General features: G+C 61.0%; 2 protein-coding genes across 7 annotated transcripts; both read left to right on the forward strand.

Annotated features, from left to right (window-relative positions):
• Window positions 1–200: 200 nt before the first annotated feature.
• ZNF324 (zinc finger protein 324) lies at window positions 201–6,088 on the forward strand. 4 transcript variants are annotated; one of them, XM_070498919.1, is made up of 4 exons: window positions 201–460; window positions 1,879–2,005; window positions 2,363–2,479; window positions 3,129–6,088. In XM_070498919.1, exons 1-4 carry the CDS (start codon window positions 425–427, stop codon window positions 4,586–4,588), a joined length of 1,740 nt encoding a protein of 579 aa, XP_070355020.1. In that variant the 5' UTR covers window positions 201–424; the 3' UTR covers window positions 4,589–6,088. The 4 variants fall into 4 exon arrangements, with proteins under 4 accessions (XP_070355020.1, XP_070355017.1, XP_070355018.1 ...); XM_070498916.1 differs by having other exon boundaries at window positions 249–460; window positions 3,144–6,088; XM_070498917.1 differs by lacking the exon at window positions 201–460 and having other exon boundaries at window positions 2,398–2,479.
• A 2,257-nt stretch (window positions 6,089–8,345) lies between these two features.
• Window positions 8,346–14,043, forward strand: ZNF446 (zinc finger protein 446). Of its 3 annotated transcripts, none has more exons than XM_070498924.1 (7): window positions 8,346–8,537; window positions 9,896–10,276; window positions 10,353–10,554; window positions 10,901–10,995; window positions 12,566–12,650; window positions 12,797–12,886; window positions 13,022–14,043. In XM_070498924.1, exons 1-7 carry the CDS (start codon window positions 8,499–8,501, stop codon window positions 13,588–13,590), a joined length of 1,461 nt encoding a protein of 486 aa, XP_070355025.1. In that variant the 5' UTR covers window positions 8,346–8,498; the 3' UTR covers window positions 13,591–14,043. The 3 variants fall into 3 exon arrangements, with proteins under 3 accessions (XP_070355025.1, XP_070355023.1, XP_014721036.3); XM_070498922.1 differs by having other exon boundaries at window positions 8,355–8,537; window positions 9,896–10,108; XM_014865550.3 differs by lacking the exon at window positions 8,346–8,537 and adding an exon at window positions 8,768–8,897.
• Window positions 14,044–15,294: the final 1,251 nt, after the last annotated feature.

The raw sequence follows: 15,294 nt of genomic DNA on the forward strand, positions 1-15,294 counted from the left end.
TGTGCGTCTGCAGCGCGCTTTGGGCCAATGAGGGCTTGAGGGGGCCGGACTTCCGGCGTCCGGGACTGTCACTTTGCTGCCGGGCGGCGGGCCGCAGTAGCGTTGGGGGCCGGCGAGCGCGGGGTCGTGGCCGTTTCTCCCGTAGGCTCCAGAGACCCGAGGCGGGGGCAGCGGGGACGGCGCGGCCTGAGGGCCTGCTGCGCGCGCGCGCCGTGGCCGCGGGCTGCCGGCGCCGGCGCTCCAGCCGCGGTTTCTCCGGTGCGGCGCGCGCGGCCCCGGGGGGCGGTCGGGCGGCGCCCGAGCCACGTGCTCTCCGCCCTCTGGGCCGCCCCGGAGCACCGCGCAGGGCGTCTGCGCCCTTGACGGACGGGGAGACGGAGGCCGAACCCGGCGCGCGGGTCGCCCGCCCCAAGTGCAGGCTCCGATGGCGGCGGCGGCGGCGCTGACAGACCGGGTGCAGGTGAGTAGAAAGTCCCGACCCCCACCCGCCAGATTCCAGCTCTTGGACCCTAGCCCCGACCGAGGGAGGGACTCCACCCGGACGTCCTGTCTTCCCTCTCGGTCCGTCCCGGGCCCCGGTGTCCACGCATGGGGCGTGCGCATGTGGGAGACTCGCTTCTGGCGGCCGAGGGGTTGAGTGTGGAGGGAGGTTCCAAGGGGAGGGTCCCGCACGCGCGGAAGCCGGGAGGGCCGACCGAGCCAGGTGCTGACGGACCTGGGCTGCTCGGCGTGGAGCTCGGGGGAGAAGATACATGGGCCTGAAACGCAGGCCGAGGAGTTAAGCTTTGTCCCGAGGGCCCTGGAGCCCTGGAAGGTTTTGAACAGAGACTGGACATGCTTTAGTTGGGATTTTTAAGTGTCCCACCGTTTGCTGAGTGGGAATAGACGCAGAGGGGGTGGCGGCGGTGTGCAGGAGGAGGCCACTGCCTCAGTCGGGCAGGTGGCAATGGCACCTGGACCAGTCTGGGGCAGTGGAGGTGGGAAAAACGCTTGGATTCTGCATGGATCTGCTGATGCATCAAGTGTGGGGTGTGAGCGAGTGTCCTGAGCGAAGGACTGTCCCAAGTTCTTCGGCCTGAGCACCCAGAAGAATGTAGTTGCTGTAGACAAACAGGAGTTTGAAGGGAAAGTAGGTTTCAGGAGAAAATCAGGAAGAGTCTACAGTGTCCCAGAGTGGAGGGATCAGGTGAACCTGGAATCGTAGATGACCAAGGACAGAGTCCTGGTATCCTGAGCCGAGGCAGGATCTGGAAGTCAGACTTAGGAGGAGGGGCTCTCATGGACTCAGCCAGGGTTGCCACTCTCTGGGCCTCTCCGGGCAAGTCTGGCAGGTGGCTGAGGGAGGGAACAGTGGCAGCCAAGAGAGAAGGGAGTAGAGGGGCCATGGCTATAGAGGCAGGAGGGAACTGGCTTCCTGAGTGCCCCCTGGATCCTGGGGGCCAGCCCTGTGGTGACTGGAGGGGATCAGCCAGTCTTTCAGGCTGGAGGAGCAGCTTTGAGATGTCAGGCAAATCCAGCAGGGGAGAGCATTCCTACAGGGATGGGTGTGCCCTGGGGGGGTCCATAGTTGGGACTTGTATAATTGCTTATTGCAAGAGCAATAAAGGCACATCGGGAGAGGATCATCTTGTGTAAAGGCTGCAGCCTGAGTGGACGCCTGGGGCTGCTCTTGGGGTGGCTTGTGTAGAGTGGTCAGTGGGGAGGCCGAAGAGGCATCTATGGCAGGCAGGTGAGGTAAGTTCCATCTGCAGAGCTCCGGTGGAGGAGGGTGAGCATCTGAGGGACATCAGGAGAGGTAGCCACTGGGACAGGGAGCTGCACCCTGGGTCACACGCTCATAGCTTAGATGGTGTCGTCTTCCCCTGCCCACTTTTGTAGGGTCTGATGGCCTTTGAGGACGTGGCTGTGTACTTCTCCCGGGAGGAGTGGGAGCTTCTGGACGCAGCCCAGAGGGCCTTGTACCGCCACGTGATGCTGGAGAACTTCTCACTCGTGGCCTCGCTAGGTAAGGCTCTGGGTACTCCATGGGAAGTTCAGTTGTTGCCAGGCTGGGCTGCCAGCACTAACTCCTTATCTCCTGGTGGCCCCTGAGCAGCCCCACACCCACTGGCTGAGTGTCCCTGTGCAGCTACGGCGCCTCTGTCCCCAGGCTCAGTCCCTTTCCTCTGGCCCTGCCAACATGATTCTCCTCACAGGGACCACTGAGCTGTTCCTGTGAGCCCTACCCTGTGGTGGAAACTTCCGGTCTTCTTGGTTGCACAGATGATGTTGTCTATGTCCCAGGAAGCCCTAACTCCTGTCCCCTGTTGGGCGGTGGGTCATCCTGAGCTTGGGCTGGCCCCTTGCTTATCTTTTCTCACAGGACTCTCTGCCTCCCGACCCCGTGTGGTCATCCAGCTTGAATGTGGCGAGGAGCCCTGGGTTCTCAGTGGGATGGATGTGACCCCAGTCAGGAATGTCCAGAGGAGGCCCAACCTTGGTGAGTGGGGGCTCAGGGTGGGTGAGCTTGCTTGGGGCCAACCTATGGCCAAGCTTCTGTCCCCCCTTCCCCACCCTCATGGACACTCCTTTCCTGCCTCCCACCCAACTCCCTTCTGTTCTCCTTCCACCATTAGCCTCTTCTGGAGGCAGTGGCCTTGGCTGTCCCTGAAGGGGGAGCTCTCAGGGCACCCCCAGGCTTGGTGAGACCTGCACAGGATCCCACCCTCAGCCAGGCTGTGTGGCCTCAAACCCTCCTGTCTTGCCTCACCCCCTCACCTGTGTGTGGGGCCATTCCTTCATTCGTTCATTCATGTCTTCATTGTTTCTTCAGCACCTGTGATGGTCAGGCCCTTTCCAGGCACTGGGGACACAGCCTCGACCAGGATGTTCCTGGTCCTGCTTTTCTGGGGTTGACTGTGCTGGGGGAGAAGCAGTTGGTAAACAGTTCATAAGTAGAATCTATAGTATCAGGTAGCCATCAGAGTAAGGAGTAAAAGCAGGCTGGGGAGTACCCCCGGACGGGAACCATGTCTGGCCCCTGCTTTTCTCCCCAGCCTCACACACCCAGTCCTTGGGGTCCCCCTTGCCTGCCGACTCGGCCTGCCCTGGTCATGCCCTCCTGGCCAGGATGACCTAGGCATCCACAGTTTTTGTGCCTTCAGGTTGCCACCGTCTGGCAGAGGACAGAGATGTTTCTGGAGAAGCAGCATTGCCAGGGGCCTTCCGGGATAACTCCCCTCTGGCACCTACTAGGATTCTTCCCACCACTGGTGCCTCTGAACGTGGGAAAAGCCTGCAGGGTTGGCGTGGCGCCTCTCCATCTCAGGAGAGAAAACCCACGGGGGTCTCCGTGATCTACTGGGAAAGGCTCCTGCTGGGCCCAGGCAGCGGCGAGCCTGGTGTCAGCCTGCGGCTGACCTCCCCGCTGAAGGCTCCGGAGGGTGGCGCCCCCAGGGAGAAGGCTCGCACAGACCGCCCTGCGCCGGCCAAGCAGCTGCGGGTATCCGAGCGGCAGAAGCCACAGGCGCGGGAGGCTCCTGGGAGAGCCTTCCCGGGCGTCCTAGACCTCCAGGCCGCTCACGCTGCAGGGGAACAGGGAATGGGCGTGGCTTGGCGCGAGCTTCCGAGACTCCCCGCCAGCCAGGAGCCCCCGACCTGGGATGAGCTGGGCGAGGCCCTCCATACCAGCCCCGGCCTCCTCCCCGGGGAGAAGCCCTTCGAGTGCAGGGCGTGCAGCAAGGTGTTCGTCAAGAGCTCCGACCTGCTCAAGCACCTGCGCACTCACACCGGGGAGCGGCCGTACGAATGCGCACAGTGCGGCAAGGCCTTCAGCCAGACGTCGCACCTGACGCAGCACCAGCGCATCCACAGCGGCGAGACGCCCTACGCGTGCCCAGCCTGCGGCAAGGCATTCCGCCACAGCTCCTCGCTCGTGCGCCACCAGCGCATCCATACGGCCGAGAAGTCCTTCCGCTGCGGCGAGTGTGGCAAGGCTTTCAGCCACGGCTCCAACCTCAGCCAGCACCGCAAGATCCATGCGGGCGGCCGGCCCTACGCGTGCACACAGTGCGGCCGCCGCTTCTGCCGCAACTCGCACCTGATCCAACACGAGCGCACGCACACAGGTGAGAAGCCCTACGCCTGCGCGCTCTGTGGCGCCGCCTTCAGCCAGGGCTCGTCGCTCTTCAAGCACCAGCGTGTGCACACGGGCGAAAAGCCCTTTGCCTGCGCGCAGTGCGGCCGCGCCTTCAGCCATAGCTCCAACCTCACGCAGCACCAGCTGCTGCACACAGGCGAGCGGCCCTTCCGCTGCGGGGACTGCGGCAAGGCCTTCGCCAAGGGCGCCGTGCTGCTCAGCCACCGGCGCATCCACACGGGCGAGAAGCCGTTTGTGTGCACACAGTGCGGCCGTGCCTTCCGTGAACGCCCGGCCCTCTTCCACCATCAGAGGATCCACACTGGCGAGAAGCCCATGCGGCGGCCTAGGGCGGGCCTGCGCCTCCAGGCGAGACCTTCGGGGGCGTCATCAGAAGGCACGCTGGGGAGGGAAGCCGGGCCCACTCCCACCTCGAGCCCAGCTGCAGCTCCGAAGCCGGCTGAGGCCTGAGGTGGCAGCTCGGACCTTCGCTGGCCTGTCATGAGCCCCTTCCACGGATAAAGGCCGTTTCCGCTGCACATTCACACTTTGGAGAAGCCCTGTGTGTGCACTGCCATCCTATCTGCATGTGGTCACAAGATTTGCCACTTCAGCCACAGCTCACGCCTCCATCCCCAAGAGGTCATGCTCCAGAAAGATCAGGGGGATGGACATGAAGGCTAGGATTTTCGTGGGTCAGAGCCTTGGCAATCAGAGCCAGTAGGAGGTCAGCACGGTGGTGCCACTTCATGCCTATTGTGACCAGGCGCTAAGGTGAGGAGGGGTGGTGCAGGGATGTGGTGGAGGTGGTCCAAAAGTTTCTGACTTCCACACATAAACTGGCCCCGGGGTGGACGCTCAGGATGCCTACTCACTCTACCCCCACGCTGGGCCTCAGTTCATCCTAGGCTTCCTGGGAGTGAGCCCAGTGGACAGGAGGTCATGTGGGGGTCGGGTGCTGGCCTCAGGCAAGTACCTGGGCTCTGAGCCTCAGCTGCCTCCTCTGGAGAAGAGAAAAGACAGATTCAGTTCCGCAGAGGGTATTTGCAGCACCTTGACAGGCAGTATCTTGATAAGGACCAACACATGCCAACTGCCAGCCGCTGTTCTGAGTGCTGCAAAGTGTCTCCTGACAGCCCTGTGAGATGGCTAGTATCCTCACTTCTCAATGAGGAAACTGAGGCACAGAGAGGAAATGTAAGTTGTACACAGCAGAACCAGGACTTGAACCCAAGCCTCTGGCCCAGCATCCAAACAGCTCACCACCACACCCAGATGCTCTAGTCTGCCAGCTGTGAGCGCTGAGTGGGGCCTGGCCTGGCTCCCAGCACATGGCAGATTTACAGGAAGTGGAGGAGGTGGAGGTCATAGGGAGAAAGCCAAAACGATGGCTCCCCAGCCATGCTCGTTTATTCAGGTTCTCATCCAAGCCTCAGCATTGGCTGTGTCCTGTCGTTACCAAGGTCAGTGGTACAGGAGCCTTTCCCTCCCCACTACCCTGACAAGAGGTGACATAATAAGAGATATCAGATGAGACAAGATGGGGCTGCTTGATTCTGCCAGGTCCGGTGGCCATGTGCCCACCTATTCTCTTCCCTCACTTGGAAGGAGGACTTGCCCCAATGGGACTCGCTGTTACCAAAGGCTGTGTGTGGTGCCTCCATCCACCAGTGTGACACCCCCACATGGTGGGGACACTGCAGCAGACGCGTAGGGTGGGGTTCTAGTTTGCTGCCTGTGGCCCTCAGCGGACCAGGGCCCATCTCGACCTCGGGCCTCATCCTAGGGAATTTAATGGTTGGTTTACTGTGGGGGGGAAAAAAAGACTAGTAGTTAAAACTTGGAATGGACATACATTGTAAATTGTTGCACAACACTGGAGGGCCTCAGCCTCTGCTTCCAGGTCATGGTTCAGAAAGTTTTAATAACACGAGTCCAAAGAGGCTCCTTGATAAAGGTTTCTTTTTAAAATGTGTGCTGACGCCTCTTTCATCCTAAAACAATGCAGACATGCCATCGAGGTGTGTCATTATCACAGAGCTCTGGGGATTTGGCTTCAACCTGGGTCCCGTTGAGAGGCCATAGGATAGAGATGCAGCCTGTCTGTGGCCCACAGAGAGGCTGAGACACCTGTGTCCCCTTGGCAGCCAGAGGTGAGTAGGGGACAGCCAGGAGACCTAGGCAGGGTGGATGGGGTGGGTTTGCCCCAAGCAGCAGCTCTACTAGATGAGCCTGTGGATCCAGGCTGTGGAATCTGAGGCAGGGGTCATGTGAGATGACCTGAAAGGTTGACCCCAGGCCCAGTGGGTTCTCTAGGCCCATTACCTCTAAGACTTGGCAGCCATCTGCCATACACAATAAGCTCAGACATGATGCCCCCACTCCCCACCTGCCAGCAAGGCCAGACGTAATCACCTGGCCCTGAAACCTTATAAGTTCCTGCAGGGAGGAGAGAAATGGAGATGAGGAGAGGAGTCATGCAGGACCTTCAAGAGCAGGTCCTCCAAGCCATTGTCCACTCCTCCTAGACTCGTCTTTCCTCTGCTCCGGTCCACACGCTGGCCTCACCCCCATCTCGCCTTCCCCCAGGCTGACCTACAAGAGGGAGCCTTAAGAAGGCTCATCAGCCTCAGTCTGCACAGCTGTGAAATGCAGACAGCACCCCCCCCCCCCCTCGCCCCGGCTGACAGAGGGCTCTTCTGGGGACCCCCATGGAGTTTAGGAGCAAAGACATTTATCAAGCAGCAAATGGGTACTGAGTCATATGCAACCTTTTCTGCACCTTGAACAGAAACTCCTGGAGCCCAGTTCTCACCTTGAGCTCTCCTAGTCCCTCAAGCTGGGCTGATGCCCTATCCTGCCTCCTATGTCCCCTTCGCCCCCCTGGCCGCCTCCCTGCTTCACTCAGCCTCCCACCTGTGTGCTTGGACCACGCTATCCCTGAGTTCCTCCACCCTCCTTGAATCCACAGGTCCCCATCCCAGGACTGGCCAGTGACCCCCCCCCCAACCCCTGTTTCTATGGGAACACCAACCATGAGCACCTGCCTCCCCCCACATTTTAGCCCCTAAGTTGTCCTCCCCCAAACCTCTGTGGTCATGTTGCGCCCTGTGCTGCCAGGTTGGCCCTTCTGCTTTTAATCCTGAACAGGCTGTGACTATAAAAGTGTCCCTGTGCTTTCTGGATCAAGATGATGAAGGAGGAGTCGACAGCAATAGCATTCTGAAGCTAGGAGGGGATGGGGAGCTGTGACTGATTTAGGGAAAGCCAAATACTGAGTTGGCACTGGGAGAAGTGGAGGAAGGTCCCACCAGGCTTACACTGCAGAACTCCAGGAGGCTTGAAAACCAGCAGCCCCCTGGGAGGGGAGACTTCAAACAAAGATGGCTGGGGAGAGCTACTGGAGAAGCTGTTAGAGCCCCAGCTCTCTCCTCACACAGTGGATGTCGGTAGAGTCATTTCTGGGGCATCCCCACAGTCCCAAAGAAAAGACCTAAGCCCCCACAAAAAAAGCCCAATCTGATGACGTTACTGGGAAGAGGACAAGCCCCAGCCACGCACATGCTCAGAGCTTCCCATCAGTGTTTAAGATCACTGCTCTTCATCAGGAGCTGGCAGCCAGGGATTCCTAGGCATCCAAAGAAACCAAAAAGGCAGATGCAATTTAGGATTGAATAAGTCATGGTTCAGCCACTTGATGTTTGGAAGCAAAACTGAGCCCGTCCTACAGTCAGATTTTAAAAACGATAACACTGCCTATGGAGATAATCTAAAAATAAAAGTCACCCTTACTTGTTCTGGTCCCCAAAGTAAATGAAAGCTTGAGCACGTCCCATAAACCTAGACCAAAACCTGCATCCCTCACTTTGCAATACTGATATCTGAAGACATGTCTGAGATTCTGAGGGTATAAATAATGGGACAGTCTCCTCATCAGTAAATGGGTGCCCACCCGAGTCTCTGTGTCCCAGCAAGTCCGCAGGGGGCTCAGCAGAGGAAGAATGAAGGTCCCCAGCACCCTCCTCACTAGAGAAATTCCCGGAGATGGAGGAGGAAGCCCATGGATCAGGCCCGCCTTCCCGGCCAGACGTCGCTGCCTCCTGGGACCATGTGGAGGCGTCTCGAACTACACTACCCAGGCAGCCACTTCCGTCCTCCCTGGCGGACAGGGCTACGCTCCGGCCGTTGCCTTGGAGATAGCGAGAGGCGGGCGGATGTGCTCTGACGATTACCAAGGGGACGGCTGGACGAAGAGAAGGAAGCCTCGGGAAGAGCGTCGAGGGAGGAGCCTCGGCGGAGTACCAGCTCTGATTGGCCGAAGGGACACGGTACTCCCCACTCCTCCCCTCGCCCGCCAATAGGAACCGGGTCCGTTGTGCACATGCGCAGGATTCTAAGGTACCGTCCATCACGGCAGTCGGTGAGTCGAAGGGCTCGGATATAAAGAAAAAGCGGCCACCAGTGAGGGGAGGGAAATCCCCAAACTCTGCGATTCTGCAGGCTCCTCTAAGAGGGACGGAGCGCCTCTCAGTCTTGAAAGGCCTCTCAAAGCGACCGTCCGCTGGCGGAGGCCACGACTGTCCTTGCTTGCTGAGGCTCATGGGAAACGTAGTCCAAGGGGGGGGGGGGTGTGCCTTCTGCGCAGGCGCATGATTGGCCAGGGCGGTGTCGCCAGGGCAACGCGCGGAGGGGCGGGCCGGTGCGGTCTGCGGAAGGCGGGCGAGGGGGTCGCGGTGCCACTCACCGGAAGTGGCCTCAGGGCGCCGGCGCGGCGGTCCAGGTGAGCGTGGGCCTCGCTGGGCTGGGCGCGGCCTTTCCGACCCCGGGACCCAGTCGGCCCTGCTCCCTGCGCTACCTCTCGACGTGCTCTGTGCGCCCGGCCGCCGAGCCTTTGCCCAGGCCCCTCCTCCCGCCACAACACTATTCCCCCTCCTCCGGGAAGACCTCCTCCCTCCCTTTCCTTTGGGAGACAGACTCTAGAGGTCAGGCCTGGTCCAGTCCGTCTGACAGTCCCCCAGGTGGGCGCGTTTCACTCCAGACCGTCTTCGGGCTCGGGCCCCAGTTGTCCACTTACGCGTCCACGCAACTCGTGGCTTCCGTATTGTTTTGCTTTTCACGTGCACGGTCCGGACGGTGTGAGTCATCCTCGGTCCTCTGTGGTCAGGCAGCGAGCAGGTTGTCCCAGGGTCCGCATCAGCCCTTGCCTCCACCCACGGCGGAGAAGTGCCTGTCCCTGCAGCCAGCCGTTCGGTGCCCCGTTTCAGTCAACATGTGCCGGAGACCTGGGCACAGACATGCCCCGCCTGGCCCCATGTCCTGCTGCTGACCTTCCCGTCCTCATGGCTCCGCCCATGAGATCACAGCCCCACCGCCTTCCGGCTGTCCCTCAGCCTCTTTCCGGATTACTGCTTCCCTCCCTGCTCTGCTGGGCGCCCTCCGTGGCTCCTCAGCCTGGACGCCCGTGATGACTCCCCTCACCTACCTCTCCACCGTCGTCTTCCAACAGTCCCTTGTTGTACCCAAATGTTTGCAGTTTCCTGGAAGCTCCACTGGGCAACTTGCTTCCAAGAATTCGTCCACAAGGCTCCCTCCTGCTCTGTTTCCTTTAGTAGCCAGCTCCTGTGACCCCTCCCTCCGTGAAGCTTTCCTGGCCTCACCCATCCCCAAGCAAGGGTCCTCTCTGTCCTGGTCCCAGCCCCCTGGGGCTGGGCCTCTGCACGTGTCTGCCTACCTGGCCATGGTCTCTTGGCCAGTACCCTGATCCTTCCTTTTCTGCAGGTCCCTCTTGGTGGCTCCAAGAAGACTTCTGGTACAACAATGCCATCCCCACTGGGCCCCCCATGCCTGCCCTCCGTGGACTCCTTGGCCACCCTGGAGGAGCCTGAGGCAGCACGCCTGCGTTTCCGGGGGTTCTGCTACCAGGAGGTGGCGGGTCCCCAAGAGGCCCTGGCCCAGCTCCGGGAGCTTTGCCGCCAGTGGCTGCAGCCAGAGGTGCGCTCCAAGGAGCAGATGCTGGAGCTGCTGGTGCTGGAGCAGTTCCTGGGCACCCTTCCCCCTGAGATCCAGGCCTGGGTGCGGGGACAGAGGCCAGGCAGCCCTGAGGAGGCTGCAGCCCTGGTCGAGGGCCTGCAGCATGACCCTGGGAAGCTGCTGGACTGGGTGAGTGTGGCTGGTGTTGGTTTCTTGGAGGAACACAGCAAGACTAGAGCCCCCATGACTTGCCTCTCCCCCTCAGATCACAGCCCATGTCCTGAAGCAAGGGGTGCTTCCAGCAGCACAGAAGACAGAGGAGTCTTTGGGGAGCCCCCCCACTTCAGGGACGGTGGAGGCCCTCAAAGCAGCCTCTGGCGAGGAGCCACAGGACGCCCAGATGGAGGGATCTGCCCAGCTCAGCTGCAGCGTGAAAGAGGAGCCTGATGCTGATAGGCAGGAGATGGGTGAGAGGGGGCCACAGTGGGGTTGGTGGGCTCCTGGAGGGAGTGTGGGCATCCCCTGATAGGGTGAGGATCCCAGGAGATGCTGTGCTGGGACAGGGGACAGAGGGGGGGTGTGCTCCTAGAGGGAGTGTGGATGTCCCTAGGTGGGATGGGGACCCTCCCCTCTTGGGTCCCCGGGTGGTAGGAGGAAAGGGTTGGCTGGCTGCCTGCCTGTCATGTGACTGGTACACATGGTGGCCTCCTGCCTGCTGGCCAAGGAGGACCAAGGCTGCACCACCAACACTAGCTCCTCACCTGCCCTGGCTCACATGGGCAGCCCCTGACTCCCATCTGCCTCGCTTCCTAGCACCCTCCAGTCCCCCAAATCCAGCCCCATCCCATGAAGGGCGCCTTGAACACTGGGAACTGGCCTCTGCGTCCTTCCACCCACCCAGGATTCAGGTGAGCAGTCCAGGTGGGAGGTACAGGACCCCAGTGGGAAGGGAGTGTCCCTGGTGGCCACTCTCTGCCTGCCAGTTTTCCAGTCTCCTTGGCTAGTGGTTCCTGTGCTCTTTGCTGCCCAGAAGTGGAGTTGGCATCAGGGTGCCCCTTGCAGGTCCTAGGGGACAGAGGAACAAACCAGTGGTTTCTCTCTGGTTGGGAAGGATTTTTGCCTCAGGCCATGGCTTTAGAGTGACTGGAACCATGAGGCTTGGCTTCCTCACTTACAGAGAAGTCTGGGGAGAGGGTGGGGTTCCAGCTCCCAGCAGTCCTGAGCTGGCACCTGGGGATTTGAAGCCTCATAGGCAGGTGGGGAGGGGACAAGATGACCAATGCTGGCAGGAAGCCTGAGCTCCACACAGCAGTCTGGTCTCCCCAACACACCTGAGATCAGAATGGAGATGCTCTTTGTCGGCAATGCCTGCAACACCCTTTCTCCCAGGGCCTTCCTCAAAGGCCAGCCTGCCCCAGCTGCAGCCAGCTGGCCATAGAAGCTCAGCTGAGGCCCCTGCTATCTGGAGCGCATGTTCCTGAGTGTGGGGAGCAGGAGGCCTGTCCTCCCCTAGCAGCTCTGCTCCTAAACCATGCCACTCAGGAGCATCCCCGGCAGAAGAGCTGGTTGAGATATGCTTGGAGGCTGAGAAGTCCCCCAGGCTCCCTCTACAGCCTGATGGCACAGAAGGAAACCGAGGGGGGCAGGAGGCCACATACCCTCCAAAGCCTCCTCTTCTCCAGCAGCACCATCCGGGCTGTGGCTCTGTGTGGCTGCCGCCTTCCTGCCCTCCTTCCTGCCCCTGGAGTCACTGTGGCATGTCTGTCAGGATTATTTTTCCCAACCCAGCAAAGCCAGATGATGGGATTTTGGGAGGTGAGGAGGGCAGACCCCACGGGCAGGGAGTGAATCTCTTGGTGAAGCTGAAAGGTCCTGCGACCACAAAGCCTGGGCCCAGCTCACCCTCTGGCAATAGGTAGCAGCCAACCCACGAAGCTGGTCCGTTCCTGGTCCCTGTCCTGAGCTGTGTGGCCACACCTCCTGACTCCAGTGCTCCCTGGTTCCTCCACCTCCCCATCTCCCCACAGCCAGGTCCCCACCTCCAGGAATGCTGAGGCCCTGGGAAGCTCCCCAAGGAGCATCTGTTACTCTTGTAATGTGGGCTTGGCGAAGAGGTGGCTCGGGTCTCCTCGACTTCCCTGGCCTTTTGCTCTCGGTGCAGCACAGATTATTCAAGGCACAGGAATGGGGTCAGCACATCTGTTCTTGCCTCAGCCGCCCACAAAACCCATCCAGGGGTCCTCACTTTCAATCTGTCCGGCCAGCATGTGGGGTGGGGCAGCTGAGGGGACTGTGCTGGCAGCATGCTCCATCCAGGTGAGCTGAAGGACAGCTCTCTCCCCGGCCCTGCTTCCCCAACAGCACACAGTCTCATCTCAGCTTCGTCTATAGCCTTAGATAACCTGCCCGCGCCCCCAGGCCGTAAGGGTGTGACCACGAGTCCGAGGGGCACGCGGGTGATGGGCCGCGTCCCCGCAGGAGGAGTGGGGGTTGCTGGACCCGTCTCAGAAGGAGCTGTACTGGGACGCGATGCTGGAGAAGTATGGCACGGTGGTCTCCCTAGGTGAGGACCGGCCGCGCCCCCAGACCCTTCCCTGTGCGCCTCCAGCGCGTGTTCGCGTTCCCCCGCCTTCCCAAGGGCGCCCTTGCCACTGGCCGGTGCCCCGACTCGCCCCGGCCGGCACTGGCGCTGACCGCCCCGCCCGTCAGGGTTGCCGCCCCCGCGGCGGGAGGCGCCGGCCGAGTCGGAGCCGCGGGCGCTGAGTGCGGGGACCGAGGGCCCAGGAAGCCTGCGCACGGGTGAGTGCGGCTCCGTGTGAGCGTTCCCGGGGGCGGGGGCGGGGACAGGGGCTGGGCCCGCCCTCTCGCGCCTGGGGGAGGGACTGGCCAGTGTCGCGGGCCCGGGGCCACCCGGTGCCGCCTCTCCTTCCCCAGGAGACGAAAGCGAGAGCCCCCGCGAGGGTCCGGCCGGCCGCCCGGAGGCCCGGCCGCTACGGGGCCCCGCGTCTGGCGCCTGGGAGGGCCCGTCCGGGGCCACCGCGCCCGCCCCGCTGTCGCCGGGGCCCGCTGGCCGGGGGATGCCCCCCGCGCGCTCCGCACCCGCGGCCCCGGGGGCGCGGCCGGAGCCGGGCGGCCCGCGAAGGAAGCCCTACACGTGCGAACAGTGCGGCCGCGGCTTCGACTGGAAGTCGGTGTTTGTCATCCACCACCGCACACACGCGGGCGCACGGGTGCCGGCCCCGGCCGGTGGGGCCGCAGAGAAGCCGCCGCAGAGTCCCCGGGAGCCGGGCGCGCCCCGCCACCCCCGGCGCGCGCCCCCGGGCCCGCGGAGCTACGCGTGCGAGGAGTGCGGGCGCAGCTTCAGCTGGAAGTCGCAGCTGGTCATCCATCGCAAGAGCCACGCCGGCCAGCGGCGCCACTTCTGCGGAGACTGCGGCCGCGGCTTCGACTGGAAGTCCCAGCTGGTCATCCACAGGAAGAGCCATCGGCCCGAGGCCCCCTGAGCCTCGTCTCAGGGGCCCGCTGCTCGGCCTGTCTGGGAGATTGGACTCAATCAGAGTTCCCGGGGGTCCCCTGCCCCTGGCTCAGTCTCCCCCAAAAAAGCCACCTGGGTGCAAAGAAAAGAAGCGCCCCGCCCCCCCTCCCAATCTAGAGTGAGGCCTGGGTTCAATCCACCGCTGACCAGTGGCAGCCAGGTGACTTCCAGGCTCCAAGCTCCCCACCTGTGACATGGTGCAGGCTGACGACTCTCCCTGCCCCTGGGACCTCCCTGGCCCCTGGTGGATGCTCAAAAACTGCCTCTTCCCACACCTGAAAGCGGCTGGGCCAAGGTCTGTGTGTGGAAGGTGCCGGAAAACCCTGGAGAGCATGGCCTGCTTCTGTTTGCAGGCAGATGGAAGACTAATGGCCCTCTATGTGCGTTTTAGATTTTTAGCAAATACCACTTTTATAATGAAGTTTTTGCGTAAGAATCCTCATTTCTGGCTTCTGCTGATCACAAGATCAGCTGGAACCACAGAGCAGCCATACCCACAGGAAGGGCCCACAGTCCTGGACCCCCAGCCTACCTTGTTCCTTGGTTGCCCACGTCACTCCCTGGTGTTCTCTTTTGACCTCTCAAATCCCAGCTTGAGTGGACACTAAGGGAGCTTCCTTTCCAATATGGATGGACAAGGGTGGCCTCTGAGAAAAGGGGCCATAAACGTGTCACTTAGCCATGCACGCCTGCGTGAGGGCTGCACCCCCACAGCCCACGCAGTTGGTCAGTCGGTCACAAAACAAGAGAACAAAGGATCAGCTGCCTGCTGCCCACAGAGGTCGGTCTGGATTCCTGGGCAGTTGTTTGGGACTTTGGCCAATGCCGTGTATTAGTTTCCTATTGTTGCTCTAACAAACATGGTGGCTTGAAACAACACAAATTTATTATTATGTTACAACTCTGAAATGGGTCTCACAGAGCTAAATCAAGGTCTCAGCAGGGCTGGTTCCTCCTGAAGGCTCTAGAGAAGAATCCATTTTATTGCCTTTTCTAGCTTCTAGAGACCACTACCTTCCTTGGTTTATGGCCCCTTTGTCCATCTTCAAAGCCCAACAGTGAGTGATCAAGTCTGTCTTAATGCTCCCATCTCTAGCTCCGACTCTTTTGCCCCCTCCTTACAAGGTCACTTGGGGTCACATTTAGGGCTCACCTGGTAGTCTGTGATAATCTCCCTGTCTCAGGGTTCTCCATCACATCTGGTCCAGTCCCCACCCTCACACTTGATCTCTTCAGCAAAATTCCTTTTGTGTCTGAGATAACATATTCATGGGTTCTAGGGATTAGACCATGGATATCTGGGGGCCGTTATTCAGCACCCTTCCCCATCTCCTTTCGACTCTGAAAACTAGGGACATTTTCATGAAGGATGGTTTCCAGAAACAGGTGCACACAAGGAAGGAGCCCTCTGCAGCCTCGGGCACACGCATGAGGGAAGTGGGTGTTGAGGGTGGCTGTGGCCGTGGCTACCCAAGCAGGGGAGGGGCCGCCTAGGGGGATCACCTGGCTGGGGGTCTGGACATTGTTGCAGCCTAAAGCTGGGAGGGATAAGTCTCCATGGGGTTGGGGGGAGAGGGGGCTTGTCCCCAGTCTTCTGAGGACCTACTCATCTGTTGCTTGGGGAAGCATGGCCAGACTGGAGGTGGAGCTGGGGGCAGGTGATCTGGTAGGT

This window comes from Equus asinus, chromosome 26 (assembly GCF_041296235.1).
Source record: "Equus asinus isolate D_3611 breed Donkey chromosome 26, EquAss-T2T_v2, whole genome shotgun sequence".
In the NCBI taxonomy this organism is placed as follows: Eukaryota; Metazoa; Chordata; class Mammalia; order Perissodactyla; family Equidae; genus Equus; species Equus asinus.

What these genes read in the sequence shown, in the direction of transcription:
- ZNF324 (XM_070498919.1), top strand. Translation starts at nt 425, where the DNA reads ATGGCGGCGGCGGCGGCGCTGACAGACCGGGTGCAG. An exon ending in CGCTGACAGACCGGGTGCAG is followed by an intron (nt 461 to 1,878) that starts GTGAGTAGAAAG and finishes CCACTTTTGTAG; the next exon opens with GGTCTGATGGCCTTTGAGGA. An exon ending in CCAGAGGAGGCCCAACCTTG is followed by an intron (nt 2,480 to 3,128) that starts GTGAGTGGGGGC and finishes AGGCATCCACAG; the next exon opens with TTTTTGTGCCTTCAGGTTGC.
- ZNF446 (XM_070498924.1), top strand. Translation starts at nt 8,499, where the DNA reads ATGCGCAGGATTCTAAGGTACCGTCCATCACGGCAGTCG. An exon ending in TCCACCCACCCAGGATTCAG is followed by an intron (nt 10,996 to 12,565) that starts GTGAGCAGTCCA and finishes GCGTCCCCGCAG; the next exon opens with GAGGAGTGGGGGTTGCTGGA. An exon ending in TGGCACGGTGGTCTCCCTAG is followed by an intron (nt 12,651 to 12,796) that starts GTGAGGACCGGC and finishes CCCGCCCGTCAG; the next exon opens with GGTTGCCGCCCCCGCGGCGG.